This window comes from Malania oleifera, chromosome 3 (genome assembly GCF_029873635.1).
Source record: "Malania oleifera isolate guangnan ecotype guangnan chromosome 3, ASM2987363v1, whole genome shotgun sequence".
NCBI lineage: Eukaryota > Viridiplantae > Streptophyta > Magnoliopsida > Santalales > Ximeniaceae > Malania > Malania oleifera.
The window spans coordinates 123,834,747-123,861,126 of NC_080419.1; the positions used below are offsets into that span (position 1 = coordinate 123,834,747).

General features: G+C 36.1%; 2 protein-coding genes across 2 annotated transcripts; both read right to left on the bottom strand.

The window, feature by feature from the left end:
• Window positions 1–10,940: 10,940 nt before the first annotated feature.
• On the bottom strand, window positions 10,941–12,862 carry LOC131150939 (ricin-like). The gene has a single exon (XM_058102023.1). It carries the CDS (start codon window positions 12,852–12,854, stop codon window positions 11,025–11,027), a length of 1,830 nt encoding a protein of 609 aa, XP_057958006.1. The 5' UTR covers window positions 12,855–12,862; the 3' UTR covers window positions 10,941–11,024.
• An 11,409-nt stretch (window positions 12,863–24,271) lies between these two features.
• Window positions 24,272–26,163, bottom strand: LOC131150940 (protein GAMETE CELL DEFECTIVE 1, mitochondrial-like). The gene is made up of 2 exons (XM_058102024.1): window positions 25,365–26,163; window positions 24,272–24,929 (listed from the first exon to the last, which is right to left on the bottom strand). The coding sequence occupies exons 1-2, from the start codon at window positions 25,485–25,487 to the stop codon at window positions 24,711–24,713; spliced, it is 342 nt and encodes a 113-aa protein (XP_057958007.1). The 5' UTR covers window positions 25,488–26,163; the 3' UTR covers window positions 24,272–24,710.
• Between the last annotated feature and the right edge of the window lie 217 nt (window positions 26,164–26,380).

The following is a 26,380-nucleotide window of genomic DNA, read 5'->3' on the forward strand; positions in this document are numbered from 1 at the left end:
TTGAAAGGCTTGATTCAAGTGTCTGGTTCTAAAAGGATCTATCTTTAGATACATTAGAACTTGATTTAATATCCTTGATACTTATAAATATAATTTTAATTGAGGGATATTTTTCTGCAAATTAATATACTCAGTTTTGTGGTTGAGTACTTGAAATAAAAATTTTTTGATTTTGATTGAGTGTATATTCAAGACAAAGTTTTTTCCAACAAGTTCACTTCAATTATATAAGTGTGCATTTTTGCAAAGTGAACCAAGAACCCTAGATTATTCCAAAACGTTTTGAATTTATCTTTACTTGAAAGTTTTGTTAAAAAGGGATTCGTGTGTTGAGGCATATCATACATAAAATGAGTTTATCGTTTTCATACATTCACGAGCTTCAAGTTATATTATGTGTTAATGTACTAGGAAATTGAATTGTACTCACTAGCTTTTGTTAGAAGCATTGTTTTGAGTGTTATTTTCAGATTTCATTGTAAACACGGTTCGGGTTGTGAACCGGGTGTGAGGAGGAAGCTGTACCTCTTGTGAGCAGCCGATAAGGAGGGAGTTGTACCTCTTGTAAGCGGCGGTTTGTAAGGGAAGCTCCGTCCCACTTTAAGGAGCAGGGTTTTTAGTGACCTGAAGTGGTTGCTCAAGGCGAGGACGTAGGCCAAGTCGGCTAAATCTCGTAAAATCGCGTTTGTCTTCTCTCTTCCCTTTACTCTTTATTTTCCGCGTTATATTTAAATTGAGCATATTGCATGCATAGATAGGATTACCATACAAATACATAATTGAGCAACAAGAAGTAGTCGGTAAATTGATAAGAAGTGTGTAAAAGGAAACTAAGTGGCTTAATTTTTTTTATATCCAATTCACCCCCCTCTTGGGATTACACCTTAATCAACATAGGCCAAAGTTACTCTGTAGGTGACGGTCGACTCTTCTATAAGCAAAATTATAAGAGATTATGTTAGCATTTAATAATAAATTTCGAGGACGAAATTCTTATAAGGAGGGGAGATTGTAGAGACCCGAACCTTCATAAACTGGGTTCGTCGATGAAGGATCACATTCATCGATGAATTCCGTGAAAGCCTCGTTGACAAAATTCAGAGCCTTGTCGATGAGAAAATGCCAAGAGGTTTTGGGGGTTCTCAGGAAATCCTCGTCGACGAAATTCAGGGCCTTGTCGACGAATTTTGTGGTGGATTCGTCGACGAAGACGTCGCCTCGTTGACAAAGTGGACCAGGTCAAAGGCCCTATAAATATCCTGTTGAGTTGCTTAAAAGCTAAGATTTCTTCCAAAAGGCTATCTCTCTCTCTCCCTCTCTCTAAGCTTCGAATCTCTCTCTCTCTAGGATTCTTTGCCATTCATTGTCTGTTTCCAAAAATGGAGGGTGCTGCGTGGATCAGAAGAGAAAGCTCTACACTTTTAGTGGATCGGATTGTCGTTTTAGGGAGTTTTGGGTTTTCCCAAAAATCGAGGTAAAAATCTGATCTTAGCTTCGATTGGATATTCGGATAGTAGTAGAAAATAGAGTAAGATTATGTTATGCAGTTTTAGGTTTTCGGGATTCCGAGTTGTCGGTTGGGATCGTTTTCGAATGTAGTTTTGTTTCGAGCTTAAGGTAAGGGGAACTTGATTACAATAGTTATTTTGGAAAACTAAACCGCTAAAATGCTAGTTTATGTTATTACGTATGATTTAACTGCTTATTTGTGAAATTCTATCGAGTAGAAATGCCGGTTTGACGATTTTACAATTTTTGGTAAAAACGAGGATTTCGGCGTATGATCTCCAAACTTTACAAAAATTATTTATTGTGTTTATACTATAGTAGGAGATGCTCGAATCCTTGAATTATTCATTTAAATGATATTTACTTGATTTCTATCATTTAGCGGGTTTTCGGATTAATATCGTGTGATATATGTTGAAATGGAAATGTATAGATTTTATATACTATTGATATAGAATATAGGAACGAAGTTCCAAATTTGTTATACTAATAATGTGATTAAACAGAGGCTGGTGATACACCGAGCTGCATGAGTAAACAAAGAGGGGTAAATTGAGTGGAAAGACACCGATTTGAACCCAACACTATTATGGGAATTTGTGAAAAATACTATAATTGTGCAGGTTATCATATTTGTATAAATTGAATTTATGATACACGGAACCACAACTTGAGAGTCCCGGGAGGGTTAAAAAATACTTTCTTTGCAGGGTGAAATGAAACCATTGTTATATGATACGACACGATATCATAGCTAGATGTACAAGTGCAACCACACGTATTAAACGATGTGGGTACCAAGATGGTCGGCTAGTAGGGTGAAACCATTGGCTGATATTGGGCCAATGGGGGCAGTCGGATCGTATGTAGGTACTCGGCAGTGTCTGCATGAACAGGGCATTGGACGAGTACCAGTGCACAACCTGAGCACGGGATAAAAACTAGTTATAGGGATATTTTGCTGTTGGTCATCTGATAAATCATTAAATGGTTGAAAGACAGATATGAGAATTTTGTAATATGAATAATGATATACCTGATGCATTACTGTATTGAAAATATTTGATTTATATTCCAGATGTTGAATGAAAATATGCATGTATGCAGTCATACACTGTTGTAACTCTTTCTTCCTTACTAAGAGGTGTCTCACCCTATCTTACAACCTTTGTTTTCAGGTCCATTAGTGCATTGGTCCTAGTAGATAAAAGGGACTGGGGAGGTTATTTTGGTTAGCTTACGTAAGCATCTAAATTATGTATTAAACTTGATGAAAGTCCTTTTTGGAGGGTTGTAATATGACGATTATTTTAAGTCCGAATTTATGTAAATTATGGATGTATTAGTGAACTCTAGTAAAAGACTTAGAAAATCCCAATGGATGTTTATGTTTTTCCATGACATTTATATCATGATTATGTATGTTTTACACCCGTATGTCCCTGTTAAAGGCGGGTTGTTACCATATCTTGAACAAGTATAGGTATTATGTATGAATGAGTGACACCTGGGTCCGTATAAAGGGCTGGGTCGTTACATAAGGATTCTCAGCATTCTGCTATTGTGTCCCGACACATTTTGAGTGGACTAGTTCTAGTCTCTTCTTCTTTGGGGCACGAGTGTTTATCTTGAAACTGACCCTCTTTTGTTTTCCGACTATACAATCCTTTCACATGTCAATCTGTACTGACTGTATACCACTCAATTTTCCCTTTGAGTGCATCACCCTGAGTTCCTTCTTGCTCATGTGACCTAGTCATTGGTAACATAAGTTGCTATCACCATATCGTGCAACAACTGAAATAGACATAGAGGCATTGGAGGTTAGAAAAAGTGTTCCGCTTTTCTTACCTCGTGCAATCGTTAGTACACCCTTTGAAACTTTCCATTCATCACCAATGAATTTCATCGTGTATCCCTCATCTGCCAGCTAACTAACTGAGATCAAATTCTTTCTCAGGTTTGGAATATATCTGATATCCTTTAGCTTCCATACTGACCCGTTTATATTGATCTTCACAACTCCATTGTCGATTATGTCGCAAGGTTGATCGTTGCCAAGGTACACCTTACCGAAATTACCTAATGTGTACTCCTCTAGGTAATCTTTGCAGCAAGTGGCATGAAATGAGACTCCGGAGTCTAAGACCCAAGACTCCTGCTTGCTCACCAAAGAGCATATCAACATCTTATCATTTTCGGAAGCAATATTTGCTTTTGTTTTCAACCTCGTCTCGCATTCTTTCTTTTGACTTCTGCACTGGTTCTTGTAATGACAAATTTTTCTACAGTTCCAGCACTCAATAATTTTTGTGCTCTAGGAACCTGTGTCCTGAGTGCCTCTGGGATTTTTAGATTTAGATTGTCTGGGCCTAGATCTGCCGCAGTTGTTTGATCATCCATGCCTATTTCCTCTACCTCGACTCTGCATATTCAAGGCTAAACTCAAAGTGGAGCCATGGTTTGACTGCATTTTGATTTCCTCCGTCAAAATCATGTTGACGACCTCATCGTATACAAGCTTCAATTTTCCTGCGGAGCTATTGATGGTAGTAACAACTCCATTCCAACTTTCAGGAAACTGACTGAGAATCAGTAGGGCTCAAATCTCATTATCAAACGTTATCCCGACTTAGGCGAGTTGATCCGACAACTCATTGAAATTATTCAAATGTCTGTTGAAACTTTCACATGCAGACATGCTCATCGTAAATAGTCTTTTCATGAGATGTACCTTGTTTGCAGCTGAAAGCTGCTCGTACATATTATAGAGCGCATCCATTAGAGACTTGGTGGATGATATATGCTTGATATTGAACGTCACAGATTTTGACAACGTCATTCTAATGGCTCCAAGGGCTTTTCGATCAAGCAACTCTCATTCATCCTCGTCCATGGATACTGGTTTACCCTTCAATGGTGAGTGCAATTCCTTTCCAAACAAATAATCTTCTATCTGCATCTTCTAGAAATCAAAATTATTGCCATTGAACATTTTGATTTTTGAGCTCTTTTCGTTTGATATGTCGATTCTCTGATTTAGAGATGGAATTAGCTCAAATGGATAGCACAATTGGATCTGAAACGATCGAAAACCCTAGAAATGGTTCAAATCGCTCAAAAAATGGATCCAAAACGATTCCAAAAAGCTCAATCAAAGTAATGGTCAAACCTGGTCAAACTTGGTCAACTCTACTGACGTGGCAGCTAATGTGGCAGTGATGACGTGGCACTGATGACGTGACATCTGTTGATGTGGCAGTGTGCCTACCTGCTGACGTGGCACCCGTGACATGGCATTGAGACGGCGGCCGAATCCAGGTCAGGAGCCGATTCTCGGGCTGACCCGATTTGAGGGTGTGTCCGGGTTGGGTCGGGTTGAGGCGGTCAAGGTAAGGATGACCCATGCGACGCGTGAGGAACTGGTCAACAGCGCGTAGCGAAGCATCTTGCTCCGGCGAGGTGCGTGAAGGCGCGTAATGCTTCTTATGGACTCCGTTCGAGCTTCAGCTTGCACGATTCGCTTCGTCTCGACAAGCTGAAAGTGATGGTGGCCTCAAAACTCAATTTCGAGCCACTGGAAAGAGCTCTGATTTCATGATCACTTCTGATCTGCTCCAACCAGGCTTTGATACCACTTGTAAGGAATCTGTGAGCAGCCAAAAAGAAGTGACACCAGAATTTTAATGTGATTCGCTCAATATCGACCTACGTCCACGGAGCACACACCACAAATTCACTATTCACCAAAAAATTACAATTCTCACTCTCTCTGTAACGACTTGCTCCTTTTTCACACACACACACACACACACATATATATATATATATATATTTTAAATAAATTATCATCACATCATGCATTCCAGGTCAGCAGGTCACAATCCACCTGAACCCGTGGGCACCAGGGATATAACAAAACATACAGCAGAAGCCTACGCAGCAGAAAGTATAAAATCATATACATCTCATCATAATGTGCATAACACATACTAGAGTCACCACAATTACTATCTCATAGTATATACATCTCAAAAATGAAATCTTGGGACAATCCCCACAAAACCTAACTGTCCCTACCAAAAACTTACCCTTCCAAAGAGAGCACACAACTGATCTAGATCAGCAGGGCTTTTCCCGCTCTCCTATCAGGGACTCCTAAAAAATGTATAAGATTTAGGGGTGAGACACCTCTCAGTAAGGGAAATAAACTAATACCAGTGTGTGGCAACATGAGAATTATGTGTTCTACATATACCATACATAACATATTCAATACTGTTTATCAAATCTGGGAAAACATACATATATATCAACACATAGCAGAATATACTGCATTTTCATAAACATATGTCATCTCATACAATAATAATAACATAAAACAATCCTGGTAGGTTAGTTGGCTGTTGTCATGTATTACCACCACATGATTGGGTTGTGTGGCCCGAAGGCGAGACCTGACAATGGTTAGCCGACCACTACCAAGTCAAACAGTAGTCTGTAGGTCTGACGGGTCTACCTAGACTAGTCCGTACACCAGGGGCGATAATAGCACACTTCTTGAAAATAACCACATCAACCATCCAATCTCACACTACTCCATACAGCGGCGTTAACACAGATATCATGATCACGAGGACCATGGACACAAAGCAACGGTACCATGCAAGTGCTAGCCTAGACCAAGCCAACCAATTTCTGATATCATATACATATACTAAAATCGTGATACATAGATATCTCATATCAATAATTATCAAATCAATCATATCATTTTTCACATATACATATTTCATGAAAATCATTGGCCCATACGCCGGAATTACACATTTTATCATAGCTCGGCCCGTACGTCAATAAATCACATAGCACAGCCCGTACGCTGGCAAATCACATAGCATAGCCCGTACGCTGGCAGATCTCATCCACATAACACGGCCCGTACATCGGCAAACATATCCACATAGCACCGCTCGTATGCCGGTTTTCCATCATAGAAATGCATATCGTCCCCATTCGCAGAAAATAGTATTTCACAACATTTTTATACTCATGCCACACTAAAAAATTTTTCTACATATTCAACATATCATCATTTAAACAGTATTTTCCAAATATAAATCATATCTATAAATATATTTATTTTTCCTGAAACCAGATGCTACATATATATACATGCATTTTCTCAAAATAAAATTAGCTTAGTTTATCCCCTTACCTGATTCCTGAAAAGCCCCTAAGAAAATCTTTCCCGTAGCCACAAGGTTCTCAACTCAATATCCTAAAAATGAAAACTCACAGAATTAAAGTTTAGTATTTTTTTACGTACAACATTTTCTATATCTACCACTAAGTCAAATTCGGCTTAAAAAGTCTTACCTCAACTTATGGATGATTCCCAACGTTCCCAATCAACACCCCTGGAACTGAAAATTTTCAGTATTAAAGTTTAGTATTTTTACGCATATATCACTTTCTTCAACTGTCAAAAATCTAAATATTGAATATAAAGCCTTACCTTGGATTTGGGATGAAATCCAACTTCGTTTCCCTGACGATCCACTCCGGCAGACTTGTAGAGAACTTTGCCAGAAGCGTCGTGGTGGCTTCGGTTTGTCGATCCGGTATAAAACTAGCCCGAAATCGAAGAGAGAGAGAGTCGTAGGAGAGAGAGAGAAGAGAGAGAGAGAGAGAGAGAGAGAGAGAGAGAGAGAGAGCACTTCCAAAAAATCTAAGCAAGCTACTGGAAGAAGCTTGAGTTATATTTTATATATAATAATCATTAATTAAAATAAAGCTTCTTGAAGAAGCTTTCACACTTTCTATATATATATATATACCTTTAACCCGTATATTAAATGCATATCATAATAACTTACTTATACACACACACACACACACACACATATATATATATATATATATATATATATATTTTCCTTATCATACTATTCATTTTACTTGTTAATTTAATTAATTAAATTTATTTTATTATTTTATTATTATTATTATTATTTTAAAATTTTATTTTTCCCGGTTACTACACACACTCTCTCTCTCTCCCTCTCTTCCTCCTCTTTTTCTCCTCTCTGAGCTTCTCACTTGTGCATTTCTTGTATTCCTCAGCCCTCTATTTATAGGGCTAATATTTAAATCAATATTTAATTACAATTAAACATAATCAATCACAAATGGGAGGTTTACAATCATGGGATAAATGGTGGATATAAATGTCCACTAGCTTGCAACTCTCCTCACGCGTGTCTCCAACTCAGTAGCTTTATCTCCTCACGCGTGTCCCTAGCTCAGGCTCTCCCATTTCCAGGTACAACATATTGAATATTTTCCCACAGTAGTGTCCAGTTTGACTTCTTTCCAGAAATTATTTGTGCATTACGCTCCAGCCATAAACCCCACAAGACTACAAAGATGCCACACTTCCACAAAGCTGCCCCATCCTTCGTTCTTCCAAAACTTGCAAAGGAAATGGCTAACAAATTTTCCACCAAAGGAGGACAAACCCAACTCTTTTCCATGAAACCGAATAGTTTGTTCCAAATCCTCCAAGAAAATTTGCAATGCAAAAGAAGATGGGATGTCGTCTTGAAATTCCTAACAGAGCATGTAAGCATCTGGAGAGAGAGCCTTCAAAGGTCACCTTTTCTGCACCAAGTTATTGGTATTAATTGTGGATCATGGTCGTTGGTGGCAGTCGGCGACGGCAGTGGCCGTGGGTTGTGGGATGTGGCTGCACAGATAGTTTGAACTTTGAAAATTATGAAGGTGAAACCCTAAGATTTGAGAATTAAGTGGGGTTGCTTCCTGAATCTTGCTTGTGGCCGTTTGGGCTACTGGCCATAGGCTGTGAAGACCTAGCATAAATAATGGGCCGTGTGGGCACTGTCGGGCCCCGGCACACTGTGCTTTCCATACTTGGGCTGTGGGCTGTGGGCATTGACTCACTTCTAAAAATGAGTAGCACTAGGGCTATCCCAAGTATAGGAATTACTTCGTGTAAAAATTAGCCCAAAAAGGTTAGATTGTCTCCTCAGGGAATGCATATTAGTTTTAAACTAGTACAAAACATGAAGAAGAAAATAAGAAAATAATTTTATTGAACATGGTTCAGATTCAAAATTTTGGGGGTTTTGAAACTTTGTAGTGAAATTGAAACAAATTAAAACTTAAAACAAGAACATAAGGTGCATAAATAGGAGAATAACTAACATACAATTAAACAAATAAATTAACTAAGCTAACCTAATACAATCCATTCAACCATCTTAACAAACTATAACAAAATCAACCTAAATTAACTAAGCTAACCTAAATAAAAGTCCTTCAACAATAAAATAACCTAAACACCCTACTTGAACAAATACTTAAATCCAACATTAATTTTAAATAGATGCAACGAGCAAATTCAACACAAAGTATCACTTAAACTAGATTTAACGACTTTATTTAAAAAGAGAAACAAGCTAACTTTAATAATAAAACAACCCAAATAAAATTTCATTTCAACAAGTATCTAAGATTCAGAACTAAAAGAGAGAAAGTAAAAGCAACCGCTCAAAATACCCCAAACAAAAGTTAAACAAATATTAGAATGGCACAAAGAGAGAGAGAGATAGTGAACAAAAAAAAAAAAAAAAAAATCTCTTTAACAATGAAATCGATTAATGCACCAACCAACTCAAACAGAAATTTAAATTCAACATCAACCCCAAATACAAATATTCAATGTCATGATTCACCAAAACTAAATATTAAAACATGTATTGAATGACAAAATGAAAATAAATAACAATAAACAAACTAGCAAAAAAACTAGAGAGAGAGAGAGAGAATAAACTCAACAAAAATGGAAATGAAAGTGTTCAATGCATCAATCAACATAAACTCAACATTATCTGATGGACCATATTCAGCAGTAAAGCACGGTATCGTAGCTATATTCAGTTCAGAGTGCAACCCCTATTCAGATAATAGGTGGTATTCAGAAGTCGATCGTACCTATATTGTGGACAAGCTTCCCATCAGATATGGGTTGAGGGGGTCGATCTGACTGTCGGAGTTCAGTTGACTTACCCTGATCAGCTAGCTAGGTTAGGTCCTACCTTCAGTCCACACAACCCTGTCATGAGGAGTTAATTCATGACTTCAGTTATCCATCCAAGGAATTTTTCTCAGTTTTATTATATATGTATGATTAGATTTTTCAGAAAAATAGTTCTACTTAGATATTTAGAAGTATTATAAGCAGATTATTTAGAAAAACCAAATTATGTTAAACAATATAGGTCTATGATATACTGTAATAGACATGTAAGTTTTCTTCAAATTTTATTAATTATGGCATTTTCTTAAATCAGAATTTCTAAGAATAGGACTCACTTGCTACACCCTAGTAATAGCATGTTTCTTCTTACTGAGCATCACTTCATCCCATTTAACTTATATTTTTCAGGTGATCCAGCGAGATGAGCAGATCAGGCTCACAGATAGAGGGGTTTCAGTGCTACCTGTTGTTAGAGTGAGTATTTTGGAGAAGGTTTTCCTTGTATAGTTTTAGTCTCAGATAAGGTATATTTTGGGAGATACAGCTTTGTATTTATACTGTGGGAGTATGTTAGCACTTTGGTATTGTACATTATTATATTTTATTTGCATACAGTTGTGATTATATGATTTTAGTTTCTCGCTGCTTAGGTTGATTGTTAGATTAATAAAATATAATGTAGCAGGTCATTACAGTATATGTATATACTGAATCTAATATGATTTTGTTATGTGTGTGTGTGTGTGTGTGTGTATGTATTTTAACAAAATTAAGCAATTTTTGTATACATAACAAAGTCATATTAGATCTGTTGTACACACTCAATCTACCTACTAATTAATTTCTCAAGACTTAGATTTGTAACATCATAAGTCTCTCGGTCTCATGTCTTAGATTTGTAACATCATAGGTCCCTCATTCTCATACAAAACCACCCACTTATTACATATTTTAAGTGCATAAACTTTTTTGAATATGAACCATAACCCAACAAGAATTATGAAGGATAATCCCATTCATAATTGTTTCTAGAAAAATATTAAAATACTTTCACGAATATTTTAATTAGGGTCTCTTTATGGAAAATATTTTTATTTTTTCATTTAAAATTTATTAAATAATTACAAAGTTGTCTTTTTAGTTTTATGTTTTCTAAGATTTATGTAGGGAATCTAGAAAGCAGTAAAAGGATGAGTTCTCATTTAGAACATATAAAGCTAGTAACGCCTCTAAATAATAAGATACTATGATGAAGATAAGTTTTCATTTAGAAAGATAATATCATTAAAAAAGGAGAATTCAAAGCAAGATATAGTGAGGGTAAAACTCCTCCCGCAATAAAGAAAATATAAGAAAACTATTCGCAGAGAAAATACAAGAACACTCTTCCCACCAAGCCGAATTTATTTGGCGAAAACTAAGATTAGATGCGTTTTGTAAGGTAGAGTAACAATCAAAAGAGTGGAAGCCACTCTTGGTTAGGAGTTCTGTTGGGCGGCCACGCAATTATTTGGTGAAGACTTGGATCAGACTTTCTCACATCCATGACTAATCCAGTGTAGAAGTTTAAAATAGCACCATTATTTCTGAACATCCACTGTTGGCCAGCCGATGCAGAACTGCAGCTACGAAGATTGACGATGTTCAAGTCACTGGAAGACTCATCAGTATTACAAGAAAGACACAGATCTCGATTCTCTTGAGGTCGTATAGAACGATCTGGGTAGAGAGCCCACTTTTGGCTCGCCTTGTTTGACACACATTTCTCCAACCACACGCCGTTTCCAGTTGCTTGCAAGCAAAGATCGTTAAGCCCCACAATAGAACTTGCCACGAAGGGCTCCGAGAAATTGGATGCGAGCCAACTCTGGCTGGTGTAGTACTGGTTGACCTTCACTTTGAGCTGGGTTGCCTTGGTCCCGGATTCCGCAGTCAAAACAAGTGAAGAGTCGGAATTTATGATGGTTCCATTGTCCCATACTTTCCATCGAGTGGCAGCTGTTGTAGCTTTGCTGCAATCATAGATCATTACGGTGGACAAGTGAGTGAACCGACCGAAAGAAGAACTCAAGCACTTTCCATTGGATCGAATAGTCCCATCTCTCTTCAAGCTCCACAGCTGATTCGCATCCGTATTGGATTTACACGGCCACAAAATTATCGGGTCTCCGTCATTGTAATGTCCACCGCTCACGTCGGCACACAGTCCATCTCGACCGCTGATGCGCACCGTTGGCTCTGGATCTGCACAAGTTTTGTCATTATTGCGAAAGAATGAACCGCCGGCGACTGACCGGAGGTAGGAAGACCGAGGCGTCGGTGGTTTCGCACAGATGTACATCATGACTCCGATGACGGAAACTATGTCGGGCATCACGTTGGTGATGTAGAAACGGTCATAATTTTGTCTTTGCAATTGAATTTGGCGGTGAAAGACGCCGTCCTCGTTGGTTTGCTGGACGGCTTCGGAGAGGTCTTGCCAGTTGTTAATGAGGCTGACCACAGCAGCGTTGCGGTTGAAGCTTCCATACTCGCCGTTTCCAATGGTTCCGGCGAGTGTTCGCTGGATGTACGGGAACCGCACCGCCTCGGAGATCATGATGATGCAAATTATAAGGGACCGGGCCAGATTGGATTGGTCCCCCTGGGTGTCGGAATCATGGACCAATGTGTGGATGGATTCGTCTAGCTGGTTGAATCCCAAGGTAATGTCGTCTAGGTACTGAAATCCTGCTATTGGCCGGAGCTGCGTGTAGTCGCCGGTGAAAGTGAAGGTCCGTTGATCTGTACCGTCGAAGAGATTCTCGGTTGCTTCGGACGGAACGCCGCGGAAGAAGTAGGAACGGTCTCCGACGCGGTAACCCACCACGTACAGATCGGTAACGTCTATGGCCAGCGTCACCGACTCCTCTGCCATGTTGGTAAGTTCCACCAGAAGGAACCGCTGGGTGTCCGGCACCGTGCCGCGCTGACGCAGCACTGGTATTCCGTGCCGCGTGTCGTCCGGATTAGCGACTCTGCTTCGGAGAAGTTTCACGAACTCGTTGTAATCTCTTCTGTCGAGGCCGCTGGTGCTGAATCTTACCGTGGGATAGTTAAGTCGGAGTCCTGGAGATGCGTAGATTGGGATCGCATCAGTTCTACTTGGAGGTTGACCTGGTGGTGTGGTTTGGTGATGATCGGGAGTCCTCCACCACAACCAGGCGGCCACCACCACCACCAGCACCATCACTATTTTGCTTCTTACTACCTTCCCAATAGAATCTAATACACTGTTCTCCATCTCTCAATCTCTCCTCTTAACACCACTCTGCTTCACCCCATATATATATATATATATAGAGAGAGAGAGAGAGAGAGAGACATGTGCATCGATCCGGAAGCCGCCGCTGACCCACTATTTTCTTTTCTTTTATTATTAAATAAAATAATGTATTTATTATTATTAATTTAAACTTTTGGTCTGGATCATACTATGTGAAGAAACTTTTTGCTTGAAAGAAGAAATCAAAAGGTTGCATTCCGAAACTTTTTGCTTGAATTCTATCTCAACTAAAATTTAGAAGAAGTTTAATAGGAGAATTTTTTTAAACTTGAAAAGAAGACAGCCTAAAATTTTCAATCAAGTGCTCCATTTAGTTTTTTTATGGAGCAAAATCGCTGCTACTTTAAATTTTTCTTAAGATAGAATATTTATATTTGCTGGATTGACGTTAGATTCTTCTAATCTTAGTCTTTAGTCGTTTATTTAGGATTGTTTGCATATTTTCTTCTCTGTTTTCCTTTTCTTTATAACTGTACACTTTCTTTTTGCTCAATAAAACTTTTCATATTTGAGGTGAACATGAATCCTAATTTTAAATTTGAATTCATGCTTATTCCTACATCATACTCTTGATACTATTTTCAAAATTTTAAATTGTTGAAGATTTCATATATATAAATATACATATATACATATATATAAAGAAAAAGAGAGAAAAATAAAAAAATAACAATGTGATAAACAATTGTAAGGATGCCTATTTTAGCTAGTTGCAATATTTTAATCAACTGCTATAATTTTAAATTTATATATATATATATAAATTATTATTATTATTTCTTCTCTAGCAATTACATATAACTATTGAACGTGTGTGTGTGTAGTGTTTTTAGAGTAACTTTCACTAAAATTTTCCTAAATTCTGAATACCCTAAATAGCCCATAAAAGCCTAAATTATTAAACTTACCCCTATTTAAGATTGGTACCCCGGAGCTCCAACTTGAAAACCCGCTCCTGTTAAATTGTAGAGAATCTCTCCACGAATTTGCTAAGAGTTTCTGTTCGCCAATTGAGCTTAAGATTTAAGAAAAATTGAGGTAAAAGTGAGAATTAGCCTTACTCCAGAAGATATGCTTACGTTGCTCTCACGACAAATCTGCTTCGGTAGATATGTCGGTGGCAAAAAATGGAGTCCGATGATATTTTCTGATTTTTAATCGGGCGAAAATTAGTCGAAAAATTGAAGAGAGTGATAGAGAGAGACGAAGGAGAGACTAGAGTTACGGAGCCTTTGGATTTCAGAGAGAAATCCGGAAGCTTCAAATTGAAGCTTCAGGTTACATTTTCTATATATATATATATATTATAATATCATTTTATATTATATTATTTTAATTATTTATTATTATTTAATTAATTATTATTTTTTATTTTTTATATTTTAATTAGTTAATTAATTAATTTTTTTTTAGGATCATTCTACTAATCTTGTTTAATTATTTTTTGCATTATTACACATAGAATGCGCACGTAATGCTTGACCATGACGTGTGTGTGTGTGTGTACACTCTTATGAATTCCTAAATAAGCATACGTGAGTTCATACTGAATGTATATGAGCATTGACATGTTTATCTCTTTTATTTTTTATAGCAAATGAAATTTCACCAAGAAGGAAAGAATTTACAAGAAAAAATAAGATATTTCCCAATAAAAATTTGGGACAAAATAGAAAGAAAAAAAACTAAGAACAACAAAAATAGAAAAAAAATCAAACCAGCAAGTTAATAAGATATTTTCCAATAAAAATTTGGGACAAAACGGAAAAAAGAACTAATAACAAAAAAAAGAGAAAAAAAATCAAACCAGCAAGTTCCTCCAGTCTCTTTGTAAATCTAGAATACTAGCACCCTTAAAAATTTCAAACCTAAGACACCATAAAGAATCCATACACTAAATCTTTTCCCACACTAGTGTCTAGTTTGACTTCTTTCCAAAAATTATCTGTGCATTATGCTCCAGCCATAAACCCCACAAGACTACAAAGATGCCACACTTCCTTCCTTCTTCCAAAACCTGCAAAGGAAATGGCTAACAAATCTTCCACCAAAGGAGGACAAACCCAACTCTTTTCCATGAAACCGAATAGTTTGTTCCAAATCCTCCAAGCAAATTCGCAATGCAAAAGAAGATGGGATGTCATCTTGGAAATCGTAGCAGAGCATGCAAGCATCTGGAGAGAGAGACTTCAAAGGTCACCTTATCTGCACCAAGTTATTGGTATTAATCGTGGATCGTGGTCGTTGGTGGCAATCAACGATGGTAGTGGCTGTTGGTCATCAGATGTGGTTGCGCAGATAGTTTGAACTTTGAAAATTAAAACAATGAAAATTATGAAGGTGAAACCCTAAGATCTGAGAATTGAGAGGGGTTGCTTCCTGAATCTTGCTTGTGGTCGTTTGGGCTATTGGCCATAGGCTGTGAAGAGCTGGCATAAATAATAGGTCGCGTGGGCATTGTAGGGCTGCCGACGCACTGGGCGTTCCATACTTGGGTTGTGGGCTGTGGGCACTGACTCACTTCTAAAAACGAGTAGCACTAGGGCTATCCCAAGTATAAGAGTTTCGTCGTGCAATAATTAACCCAAAAAGGTCAAATCATCTCCTCAGGGAATGCATATTAGCTTTAAACTAGCGCAAAATAGGAAAAAGAAAATAAGAAAATAACTTTACTGAATATGGTTCAGATTCGAAATTTTGGGGGTTTTGAAACTTTGTGGTGAAATTGAAACAAATTAAAACCTAAACAAGAACATAACGTGCATAAACAGGAGAATAACTAACATACAATTAAACAAATAAATTAACTAAGCTAACCTAGTACAATCCATTCAACCATCTTAACAAACTATAACAAAATCAACCTAAATTAACTAAGCTAACCTAAACAGAAGTCCTTCAACAATATAATAACCTAAACACCCTACTTGAACAAATACTTAAATCCAACATTAATTTTAAATAGATGCAGTGAGTAAACTCAACACAAAGTATCACTTAAACTAGATTTAACGACTTTAATTAAAAAAAAAAAAAAAAGCTAACTTTAATAATAAAAACAACCAAAATAAAATTTCATTCCAACAAGTATTTAAGATTCAGAACTAAAAGAGAGAAAGTAAAAGCAACCACTCTAAATACCCCAAACAAAAGTTAAACAAATATTAAAATGGCACAAAGAGAGAGATAGTGAACCCAAAAAAAAAAAAATCTTTTTAAAAGTGAAATGGATTAACAAATATTAAAATGGCACAAAGAGAGAGAGTGAACAAAAAAAAAAATCTCTTTAACAGGGAAATTGATTAATGCACCAACCAACTCAAACAGAAATTTAAATTCAACATTGACTCCAAATACGAATATTCAATGTCATGATTCACCAAAACTAAATATTAAAACATGTATTGAATGACAAAATGAAAATAAATAACAATAAACAAGCTAACAAAAAAACTAGAGAGAGAGAAAGAGAATAAACTCAACAATAATGGAAATGAAAGTGTTCAATGCATCAATCAATATAAACTCAACATTAAACTATCCATTAAAATAATAATAAGGTGCACAACAAATAAAGAAGCCCCCCAATCACGTGCACTGTAGCTTGCCAAGAAACCCTATTCCTCGTAGCCTTTTCTTCCCTTTCTTTCTTTTGCTTTTTGCTTTTCCTTTACTACCCTCCCTCTGCCAGTGCACAGGCCTCACTTTGGCCAGCACACACACACAAGCCCCTTGTTTTTTTGAATTGCATGGCCGGGTCACATCAAGACCCGGCCCACTTCAATTTTTTTTTTATTTTATTTTCTTGTTTTTTTTTTATCCCCTAGTGCACAAGTCTAATTTCAATATTTTTAAAACTCATATCTCTCAAAGTTCGAAAAAAAAAAAGTCGTAGAGCACTTCGTAGTGAGCATTTTGTATTATTACAGTGTCTATTCTTGTTTCATTGCATTTGCTGGCTTATTCTATTCCGATCTTTAATGGGACAAATTTCTCTAACTGGAATGAACAGATTCAGTTTCGCCTTGGTATTCGATATGGACTTAGTTCTGTGAATGGATAAACCGACTGCTATTATTGAAACCAGGAGTCCAAAACAGTAAGCTTTGTATAAATCATGGGAAAGGTCGAACAGATTAAGTATGATGTTTATGCGAATGTGTATAGCAAATAATATTAAATCAATACTCCCTCAAATAGATAACGCAAAGGAATATCTTAAGGCAGTGGAAGATAGATTTCGCTTAGCTGATAAGTCCCTTGCAGGAAGGTTGATGGCTGAACTAACCACAATGAAATTTGATGGCAGCAAAGGAATGAATGAATATGTCTTAGAAATGACTAATCTGGCCGCTATACTTAATACTTTGGGAATGAATGTTAATGAAAGCTTCCTTATTCAGTTTATTTTGAACTCTTTGCCTCCTTAGTATGGGTCTTTTCAGATTCACTATAACACAATTAAAGAAAAATGGAACGTGAATGAATTCGCAAGCATGTTAGTTCAAGAAGAGGAAGGACTCAAACAACAGGGACAACATTCAGTAAATGTCATGAGTCACGCAGCTGAAAGTAAAGGAAAGAAAATAAAGAAAAGTTTAAAGAAAGATCCATTGAAGGTGACGAGTACTTCGTATGGTGGTGAGGCTCGCAAGAAGGAACATTATGATCCCAAGTGTTACTTTTGTCGTGGCTGTGGGCATTTAAAGAAAAGTTGCCCGAAACGTAAAGCATGGTTCGAAAAGAAAGGTAAGTCTTTAACTTATGTATGTTTCGAATCAAACATGACACAAGTTCCTTCTAACACTTGGTGGATTGACTCTGGTTCTACTGTTCATGTTTCCAATTTGATGCAGGGATACCGTACGATCCAGAGTGTAAAGGAAAATGAACACATGATAGTCTTGGGGAATGGAAATCAAGTGCCTGTTATGGGTGTTGGAACTGTTCAGTTGTATCTTGAATTGGGTCATTGTTTAGACCTGTTTGATACTTTGTATGTTCCAAATATTTCTAGGAACTTAATTTCCATGTCTAGATTAGATAATGGTAGTTATGGTTTGTATTTTGAACATAAAGGTTTTCGTCTTATGAAAGGTGACTTATGTGTTGGCTCTGGTATTTTGTATGAGGGGTTGTATAAATTTAATCTTAATAAAAAGTTTGCTGAAACACTCCTCACTCTGCATCATAATATTAGAACTAAGCGTAATAAAATAAACAAGAATTCTTTTTTTCTTGTGGCATAACCGATTGGGTCATATATCTAGGGAAAGAATGAAGAGATTGGTAAAGGATGGGGTTTTCACGAACCTTGATTGTACTGATTTCGATGTATGTATTAATTGCATTAAAGGAAAGCAAACTAAACATACAAAGAAAAGAGTCACAAGAAATAAGAATCTACTGGAAATTGTTCATACTGATGTATGTGGGCCTTTTGACTCACCATTTTTAGGTGGAGAAAAGTATTTTATCACCTTTATTGATGATTTTTCACGGTATGACTATATCTATTTATTGCATAAAAAGTCTCAGGTAATAGATGCTTTAAAGGCATATGTTGCTGAAGTGGAGCGACAATTAGATAGGAAAGTAAAAATCATTAGATCTGACAGAGGTGGTGAGTATTATGGTAGGTATGATGGCATAAAACAATGTCCAAGACCATTTTCTAAATTCCTAAAACAGCATGGTATTTGTGCTCAATATACAATGTCTGGTACGCCTCAGCAGAATGGTGTGGCTAAAAGACGAAATCGTACTTTTATAAAAAATGGTTAGGAGTATGTTGAGTAATTCCTCAGTACCCACTTCATTATGGATGGAAGCCCTTAAAATAGCAGTGTATGTGCTAAATCGGGTTCCTAGTAAGGTAGTTCAGAAAACTCCTTTTGAATTGTGGACGAGAAGGAAACCGAGTTTAAGACACTTTCATGTTTGGGATTGTCTAGCAGAGATTAGAGTCTATAATCCAAATGAAAGTAAATTGGATTCAAGGACTGTGAGTAGGTATTTTATTGGATACCCAAAAAAGTCTAAAGGGTATAGGTTTTACTGTCCTAATCATAGTATGAGAATAGTTGAATCTAGTAATGCAAAGTTCCTTGAAAATGGTGAAATCAGTGGGAGTGATATATCATGAAATGTGGTCATTAAAGAAATTCAAGTTCCTATACCGATATCTAGACCTTTAACATGCATCATTGTTCCTTTAGTTGTTGAAAGGCATGAAAACACTAAACAACAATCTAATGATGTATCACTTGGTAATGAAAATGTCACCATCGAGCCAATTGCAGAACAATCAGAAGAAATAGCATTAAGGAGATCTCAAAGAGTAAGGAAACCAGCTATTTCTGATGATTATTTAGTATATCTACAATAGGTTGATTATGATTTAGGAACTAGTAAAGATCCGGTTACGTTTTCACAAGCCAATGAAAGTGATGATTCTGAAAAGTGGATTAATGCCATAAATGATGAGTTGAAATCTATGGAACAAAATAAAGTGTAGGACGTTATTGATTTGCCTAATGGATTTAAAATAGTTGGGTGTAAATGGGTCTTTAAGACCAAACACGATTGTAATGGCAACATTGAACGATATAAAGTAAGATTTTTAGCCAAGGGTTTCACTCATAGGGAAGGTGTTGATTATAAAGAGACGTTTTCTTCTGTGTCTAAAAAGGACTCTCTTAGAATCATCATGGTTTTGGTGGCTCATTTTGATTTAGAGTTGCACCAAATGGATGTGAAAACTACCTTTCTAAATGGGAATTTAGATGAAGAGGTATATATGGATATTCCTAAAGGTTTAATGATTAAAGGAAAGGAGCACATGGTTTTTTAAATTAAAAAAAATCAATATATGGACTTAAACAAGCTTCCAGGCAATGCTATTTTAAGTTTCATGATACCATCATGACCTTTGGTTTTAAAGAAAATACTGTTGATCAATGTATATATATTTAAAGGTAAGTGGGAGCAAGTTTATCTTTCTGATTCTATATGTTGATGATATTTTACTTGTCAGTAATGATCTTGGCTCATTGAATGATACTAAGAGATTTCTTTCTATGAACTTTGAAATGAAAGATATGTGTGAGGTAACTTATGTGATTGGAATTGAAATATTCCGGGATAGATCACTTGGACTGTTAGGATTGTCTCAAAAAGGATATATTAATAAAGTTCTAGAAAGATTTCATATGGCTGATTGTAAACCAACTCCTGCTCCTATTTGTAAAGGCGACAAGTTCAGTGTAAAAGATTGTCCACATAATGAATTCGAAAAGAAAAGTATGGAAAATATTCCTTTTGCATCCGTTGTTGGGAGTTTGATGTATGTGCAGATTTGTACGAGACCAGATATTAGTTTTGCAATTGGGATGCTCGAAAGGTACCAAAGTAATCCCGGAATGGAGCATTGGAAAGCTGGAAAGAAAGTTTTGAGGTACTTAAAAGGAACCAGACAATGTTTGCTCACATATAGGAGAATAGATCAGTTGAAGGTGGTTGGCTACTCTGACTCAGATTTTGCTGGATGCGTTGATAGTCGTAAGTCAACATATGGCTATTTGTTCCTATTAGATGGAGGAGCAATATCATGGAAGAGCCCCAAACAGACTATCATAGCAGCATTTACTATGGAAGCTGAATTTGTGGCGTGCTTTGAGGCCACGATTCAGGCTTTGTGGTTGCGGAACTTTATCTCAGGACTTGGGATTGTCGACAGTATAGCCAGGCCGTTGAGAATTTATTGTGATAATTTCGCAGCAGTCTTTTTCTCCAAAAACGACAAATACTCTAATGGCGCTAAGCATATGGAGCTCAAGTATTTGGCCATTAAAAAGGAAGTTCGGAAACAGACAATACTTATAGAATGTATAAGGACTGAACTCATGATAGCAGATCCTTTAAGGAAAGGATTGACACCAAAGGCATTTAAAGAACATGCTGATCACATAAGTCTTTGTTGTAATCCTTGATGTATGATAGTGGATCTTTATGTTTTGTTCTATAACATGTATAATGATATCAATAAAAGTGTTTCTGAACATTATTTCTGTTTACCATAAATCACGTGATTATGGACATGGTTCACTCTTAAACAGAAATGGTCTTTGACAAATACATTATAGGGACAATTTGGTAACTTCCTATTATAGATCATAGTTAAGTGGTTTATTAGTATTGTGGTACATGAAGGGAAGATGTCGCTCTAATGATATTTACCGTCATGACTCGTACAAATGGGTTGCTTGATTATGATATTATGTTAATCTCATTGAAAAGTATAAATAAGTTAATATTTTGTGCATATTATGGTTATTTGTTAATCCATATTAATATCATTCATATGGGCCAAGTGGGAGAATGTAGAATTTATATCCCAAAGGATATGCCCCACATGAATGATATGGGTCCCACATGTAGGGTATGTGTCCCATATGATAAGGATATAATTAATGGTTGTATGGATTAACTAAAGGGTTGGCTTATTTAATATGAATAATTAATGGTGGAAGTTTGAAGAGATTCCTATACATATATATATATATATATATATATATATATATATATATATATATATATATATATATTAGCTACTATTATGGGGAGTAGCTATCAGAGCATGCTATACATCAAGCTAAGCTCTAAGGGTAAGAAAAAAGAGAGCAAAAGAAGAGAGAGGAAAAGTTAAGCTCTTAAGCTCTAAGGGGTTAGCTGCATGGTAATGTTAGCTGCAAAGAAAAGATAGGAAGTAAAGAATTGTCTTCTCTCTGCCTCTACTTCTCTAATCATCAGGAGATCCCATAGATTTGGTGAAGGAAGAAAAGAGAAAGAGGAAAAGTGGGAGAAACGATTTCTTTGGATTCTCCGGGTGTTCATCTCGATAGGTTTGATATGGCCGATTCTGATATGTAAAGTTTATAGTTTATGAATTATTTATTTTTCTGCATAAAGGTTATTGATGTGAAGATCATAATAATTGAAAATCCTTGACTGCGATATATTTATGAAAATTTTCTTTCAGGATTTGGTGGCGGGGTTTGGTACTAATGATCAACGGTGACTACTTCTTCCACCGGCGCGGTAGTTGGCATGTTGATTAGCTGGCCAAGCCAAACGGGCGGGCCGACCGTGGCGGTCCTCCACCACAACCAGGCGGCCGCCACCACTGGCCCCACCACCACTTTGCTTCTAACTACCTTCTCAATTGAATCTAATATCACAGTACTAGCACCCATCTCTTCTACCACTGGTACTACTACTTCCACCTGCTCTAATTGCTCTTATTGATTCACCATATATATATATTATCATCGTTGTCATCATTATTATTATATACATCTGTGTACATAATATTTTCCTCTAATGGGGTACCCCTCTCAAAGTTCCAACCTAATATCTTTTAAAATAATAAAGTCTTCGGTGTGATTGTTTAGAATTTAAAAGATACTTTAAAGAAAAAAAATACAGGTGATTTTGTTGTTCTATGTTTGATTATCAAGTAAAATAAAAATGAAAATGAAATATATATTTAATTAAATAATAAATTGTAATTTATTACTTGTTTTTTATATTTTAATTATATTAAAATAAATTTGTATTTTTAATTCCTTTCTTTTTTCCTTCATCCAAACAAAACTCCTTTGCCAAAGCTAGTTTAGGATAGTGAAAAAGAAAATGAAAGAAAAATAGAAGGAAAATCAAGTATTAATGATATGAAAAATTAAATTTTTATTCACTATTTTGGTACTTTTTTTATTTCCTTTTTCACTTTCCCGATAACCATACATGAAAAAAAAAAATGAATCCATTCGTGTTTTTTTTTTCCTTTTTCTAGTCTTTTCTAAATTCCAAACAAGGCCTAAGCATTCAAACAAAATCCTTTTTCTTTAATAAATTTGTTTAAACCTCTAATTATCGGAACATAGTTACAAAATATCGATTTGTTCAAATATTGAATGTATATTCAATATAAAAATAATTAAGTACGATTCTTCCATACATTTTTTTGCATTTCTATTGTTGACTTTTTCAAATGAAAAATTATTGGAAAAAAACATTTTTGACTTCATGGATTTATAAATTGCGGAAAGAGTGAAGCTTGCATTCAACGATGAGCAAACCAGTCAACGAGTAGAGCAGTTAAATGGCCCCGCTTCTAGACGTCTTATAATTTTGTAACTTAACTTCAGCATTGAGTATATGAACATTGACGAAAAAAAGTTATAGATTATGTAGAGATAGTTAAGCTTTAGAAATTTAATGTTTTGATTCAACCATAAAAAGGATTAGAAGGAATATACATTAGGTAGCAGTCTAGAAGATTGATTTGCATAATCCAAGACAAATGTAAATTTTTGAAAAAGAGAAAAAGGGTAAGGAAATATTTAGATCTCGTTTAATTGTAGGAAATATTTTTTATTTTAATTATTCTTTAATTATGTATATATATATATATATATATATATATATATATCAATGGAGTTGATAGCTATTATTATTATTATTATTATTGTATTTGTAACTCCTATTATGTTTGAGCTAGCTACACAACCAAAGTAGTATATGTCCATTGTCACACAAAGTTTGAAAAGAATATTCTAACAGTTATCTCAACGGGTGGTTAATAAAATCTCAAGATATTTTGATCATCTTCCATTTCATACCCTTTTTTCACTTTTTTTCAAGGTAAACTTGAAGTTTTTGATAATAATGTAACCTTCAAAGTTAAAACTATCAATAAAAAAGTTGCAAATTCAAACTGTAAAATCAAAAGAAATAGAATAAAATTTATCACTTGATTTAATCAGATATTTCACTTTTAAATTTTTATTTCATGATTTTCTTACCTCATTCCATTCAACAAACCAAACATTCAATAAGTAAATTAAGTAGTAAAAGAACGATAGCCCTAAAATCTGAAAGTAAAGAATCTCGCTTCTACATGCATTGTACTGTATATAATAGTATGTCACACTTAAAAGAAGTTCAGGATAAATTGGTAATATACTTTTAAAAAATTGCATTTTAGATATTGCCAATACCCAATAAAAGAAAAAGAAGAAACAAATAAAACAGATATAAAAATAAACGAGATTCTAAATAAGTGCACTAGTGAGATTTAGAAAGGGCTCCAAATTACTTGCGTCTTCAAGATGCTTGGACGTTCTGCTTTTTAGCTTCATACTGAATGCATCTTGAACCACATACTCGACATGCATATGATTTTTGTATATTAGTTTAAAATATGGCCATGTTTTGTATTTTGAATCCCCATTAAGCCTACTTATGTTCAGAATCAATTTTCCAATTCCAAGAATGTGAAGTACCACTACACACAAAATACATACGTACAGATTTTTTTAGACCACGAGAATGTTGATTAACTGGTACAAAAGGGGATTTACATATGATAAGGTACCCAGAGGCCTGTAAATTTACATTGATCCGTGCAAGAAGTCTCACCTCCTTAGAGAACACTACGGTAGGGTTCAAAGAAATATAACTTTCCGGAGTTTCGAGAGCTTCCAAATAGCTCAAAACTTAACAACTGAACCAAACGATGCAAGGCTAATATATTTTGCACTACAAAAAGGATCAAAAGAAAAAAAAAAAAACACAACTGGAAACAGGGAGTATAACAGATTGACAAAAATCCCTATTCCATACAATTGCAAAATATCAAAGACAAAATATCACCACTTTTAACTGGAATCTTTGCAGCTGTTTGCTAAGAGCAAAGCCAGTTCTATGCTCGCCCTTGAGGATGGGAATGGGAAAATACAGCAATGAGAGTCATCAAGGGAAAATCTTGCGTCGGCGGCGAGGAGTCTCCCTCCTCACATACGTTTTTTCCATTTCGTTCAAGGCTCTGCTGGAGCCGTCGGGTAAGCTCACAAATTTCCAACCACCGCCACCTCCACGCTTCCCACGAGGCCCCATTTTCTCAACTGTAAAACTCCATCCATCCGAAGGCCGCCTCCTGCTATATTTGTGGCACTTTACCTCTGCTGCCATCTGTACATGGGCCACGGAACATCATCATCAGTTAAAGGTTTTGAGTGGTTATGGATAAAAGAATTACATACCACTATAAGTTGGAAAATTGACAAAAATAGAGCACAAATAAGTATGTGATTTGTGGGATGGGATCAGCTTATAATTAATCAATAAGATCACCCAATATTCCAGTTCGATATTGTATGACAAATACTACTCTAGCTTCCAGGCTTTGCTATTCCCTGCTACTGCAGTAAGGCTGAATGCAAATTCAAAACGGCATAAAGAACCATGAAATTTTTAACCTATAAAACCATTAAAACAACAAGAATGACAAAAGAAGAAGAAGAAAAAGGGCAGGATTCATTTTATTTATCATTTTTTTCCTAGGCAAAGGCAGAGAGCATGTGGTACTATTTTGGTTTCTACCAGGCAAGAGCTTGCAGAATTCACCTTTTTCTTGTTGAAGTTCATCCTTTGCACAAATTCTTGATATAACATTTCATCTTCCTTCATAGATATCTCATAATGAACCTCATCTGGGTCTCTGGTGGTGCCGTCCCAAGCCTCTGGCATAACCTTGAATTTAGGTTTGTATGGAAGGGATGCCACATGGAATTCCCTGTCATGAGAATTAAAAAATCTGCAATGCGGAAAGAATTAGATTCCAAGGGCGAGTTGCTGGAATATTTCCTCAACCTCCTCATTCTATGAGCACACATTTTACTTCTAAAAATAAATAAATAGAAGTTCCTCATTGACAATGCAAGCACAACAGATGTAAATGTATTTTGCAGGAAAGAGAAGACCACAATACATCACTTCAATTCAATATTTGTATAAATGAATGGTTTCTACAGGTATAAATATGAAAAATTCTTAACAAAATTACCAAAAATAGAAAATTGAATTAAAAGATATTGCAGGAAGAGTGTTCTCATTGGGGCACTAGTGGCAATAATATGGTGGTCGGGCAGCAGAGTAGGGCAGTGATTGGTGGCAGGATGTGGTGGTGGTAATGGCCATGGTGGGTAGAAGTGAGTAGTAGAACATGTGAGTGATGGTACAAGAAAGGGTTGAGAGTTTTAGATTACATCCAAATTCACCCAAATCACTTGTTGCAAGATGCCACAAGACCAATACTCTTGAGGGCAGTATTAGTATGAGATCCTATCATCAAAAAAATTGGGGATAAAAAATGGCTCTTCAAAAGCGTGAGTACCTCGCTAAAGGTGGTAGATTAACCCTCGCTAAAAGCACCTCTTCAACCTCCCAATTTACTTAGTGCTCCTGCTCCCTATTCCTCATTCTATGGCCAATAGATTGGAAGACATTCAAAAAAGATTTCCTAGGGAAAATACAGGGGAGGTTTGTAAGTTCCTTTTGGTTAAATGAGATGTTGTCCAGCAACCAATCCCGAAAGGTGGCTTGGGTCTGAAATCTCTCATGCTTTTCCTCAAGGCTAGATG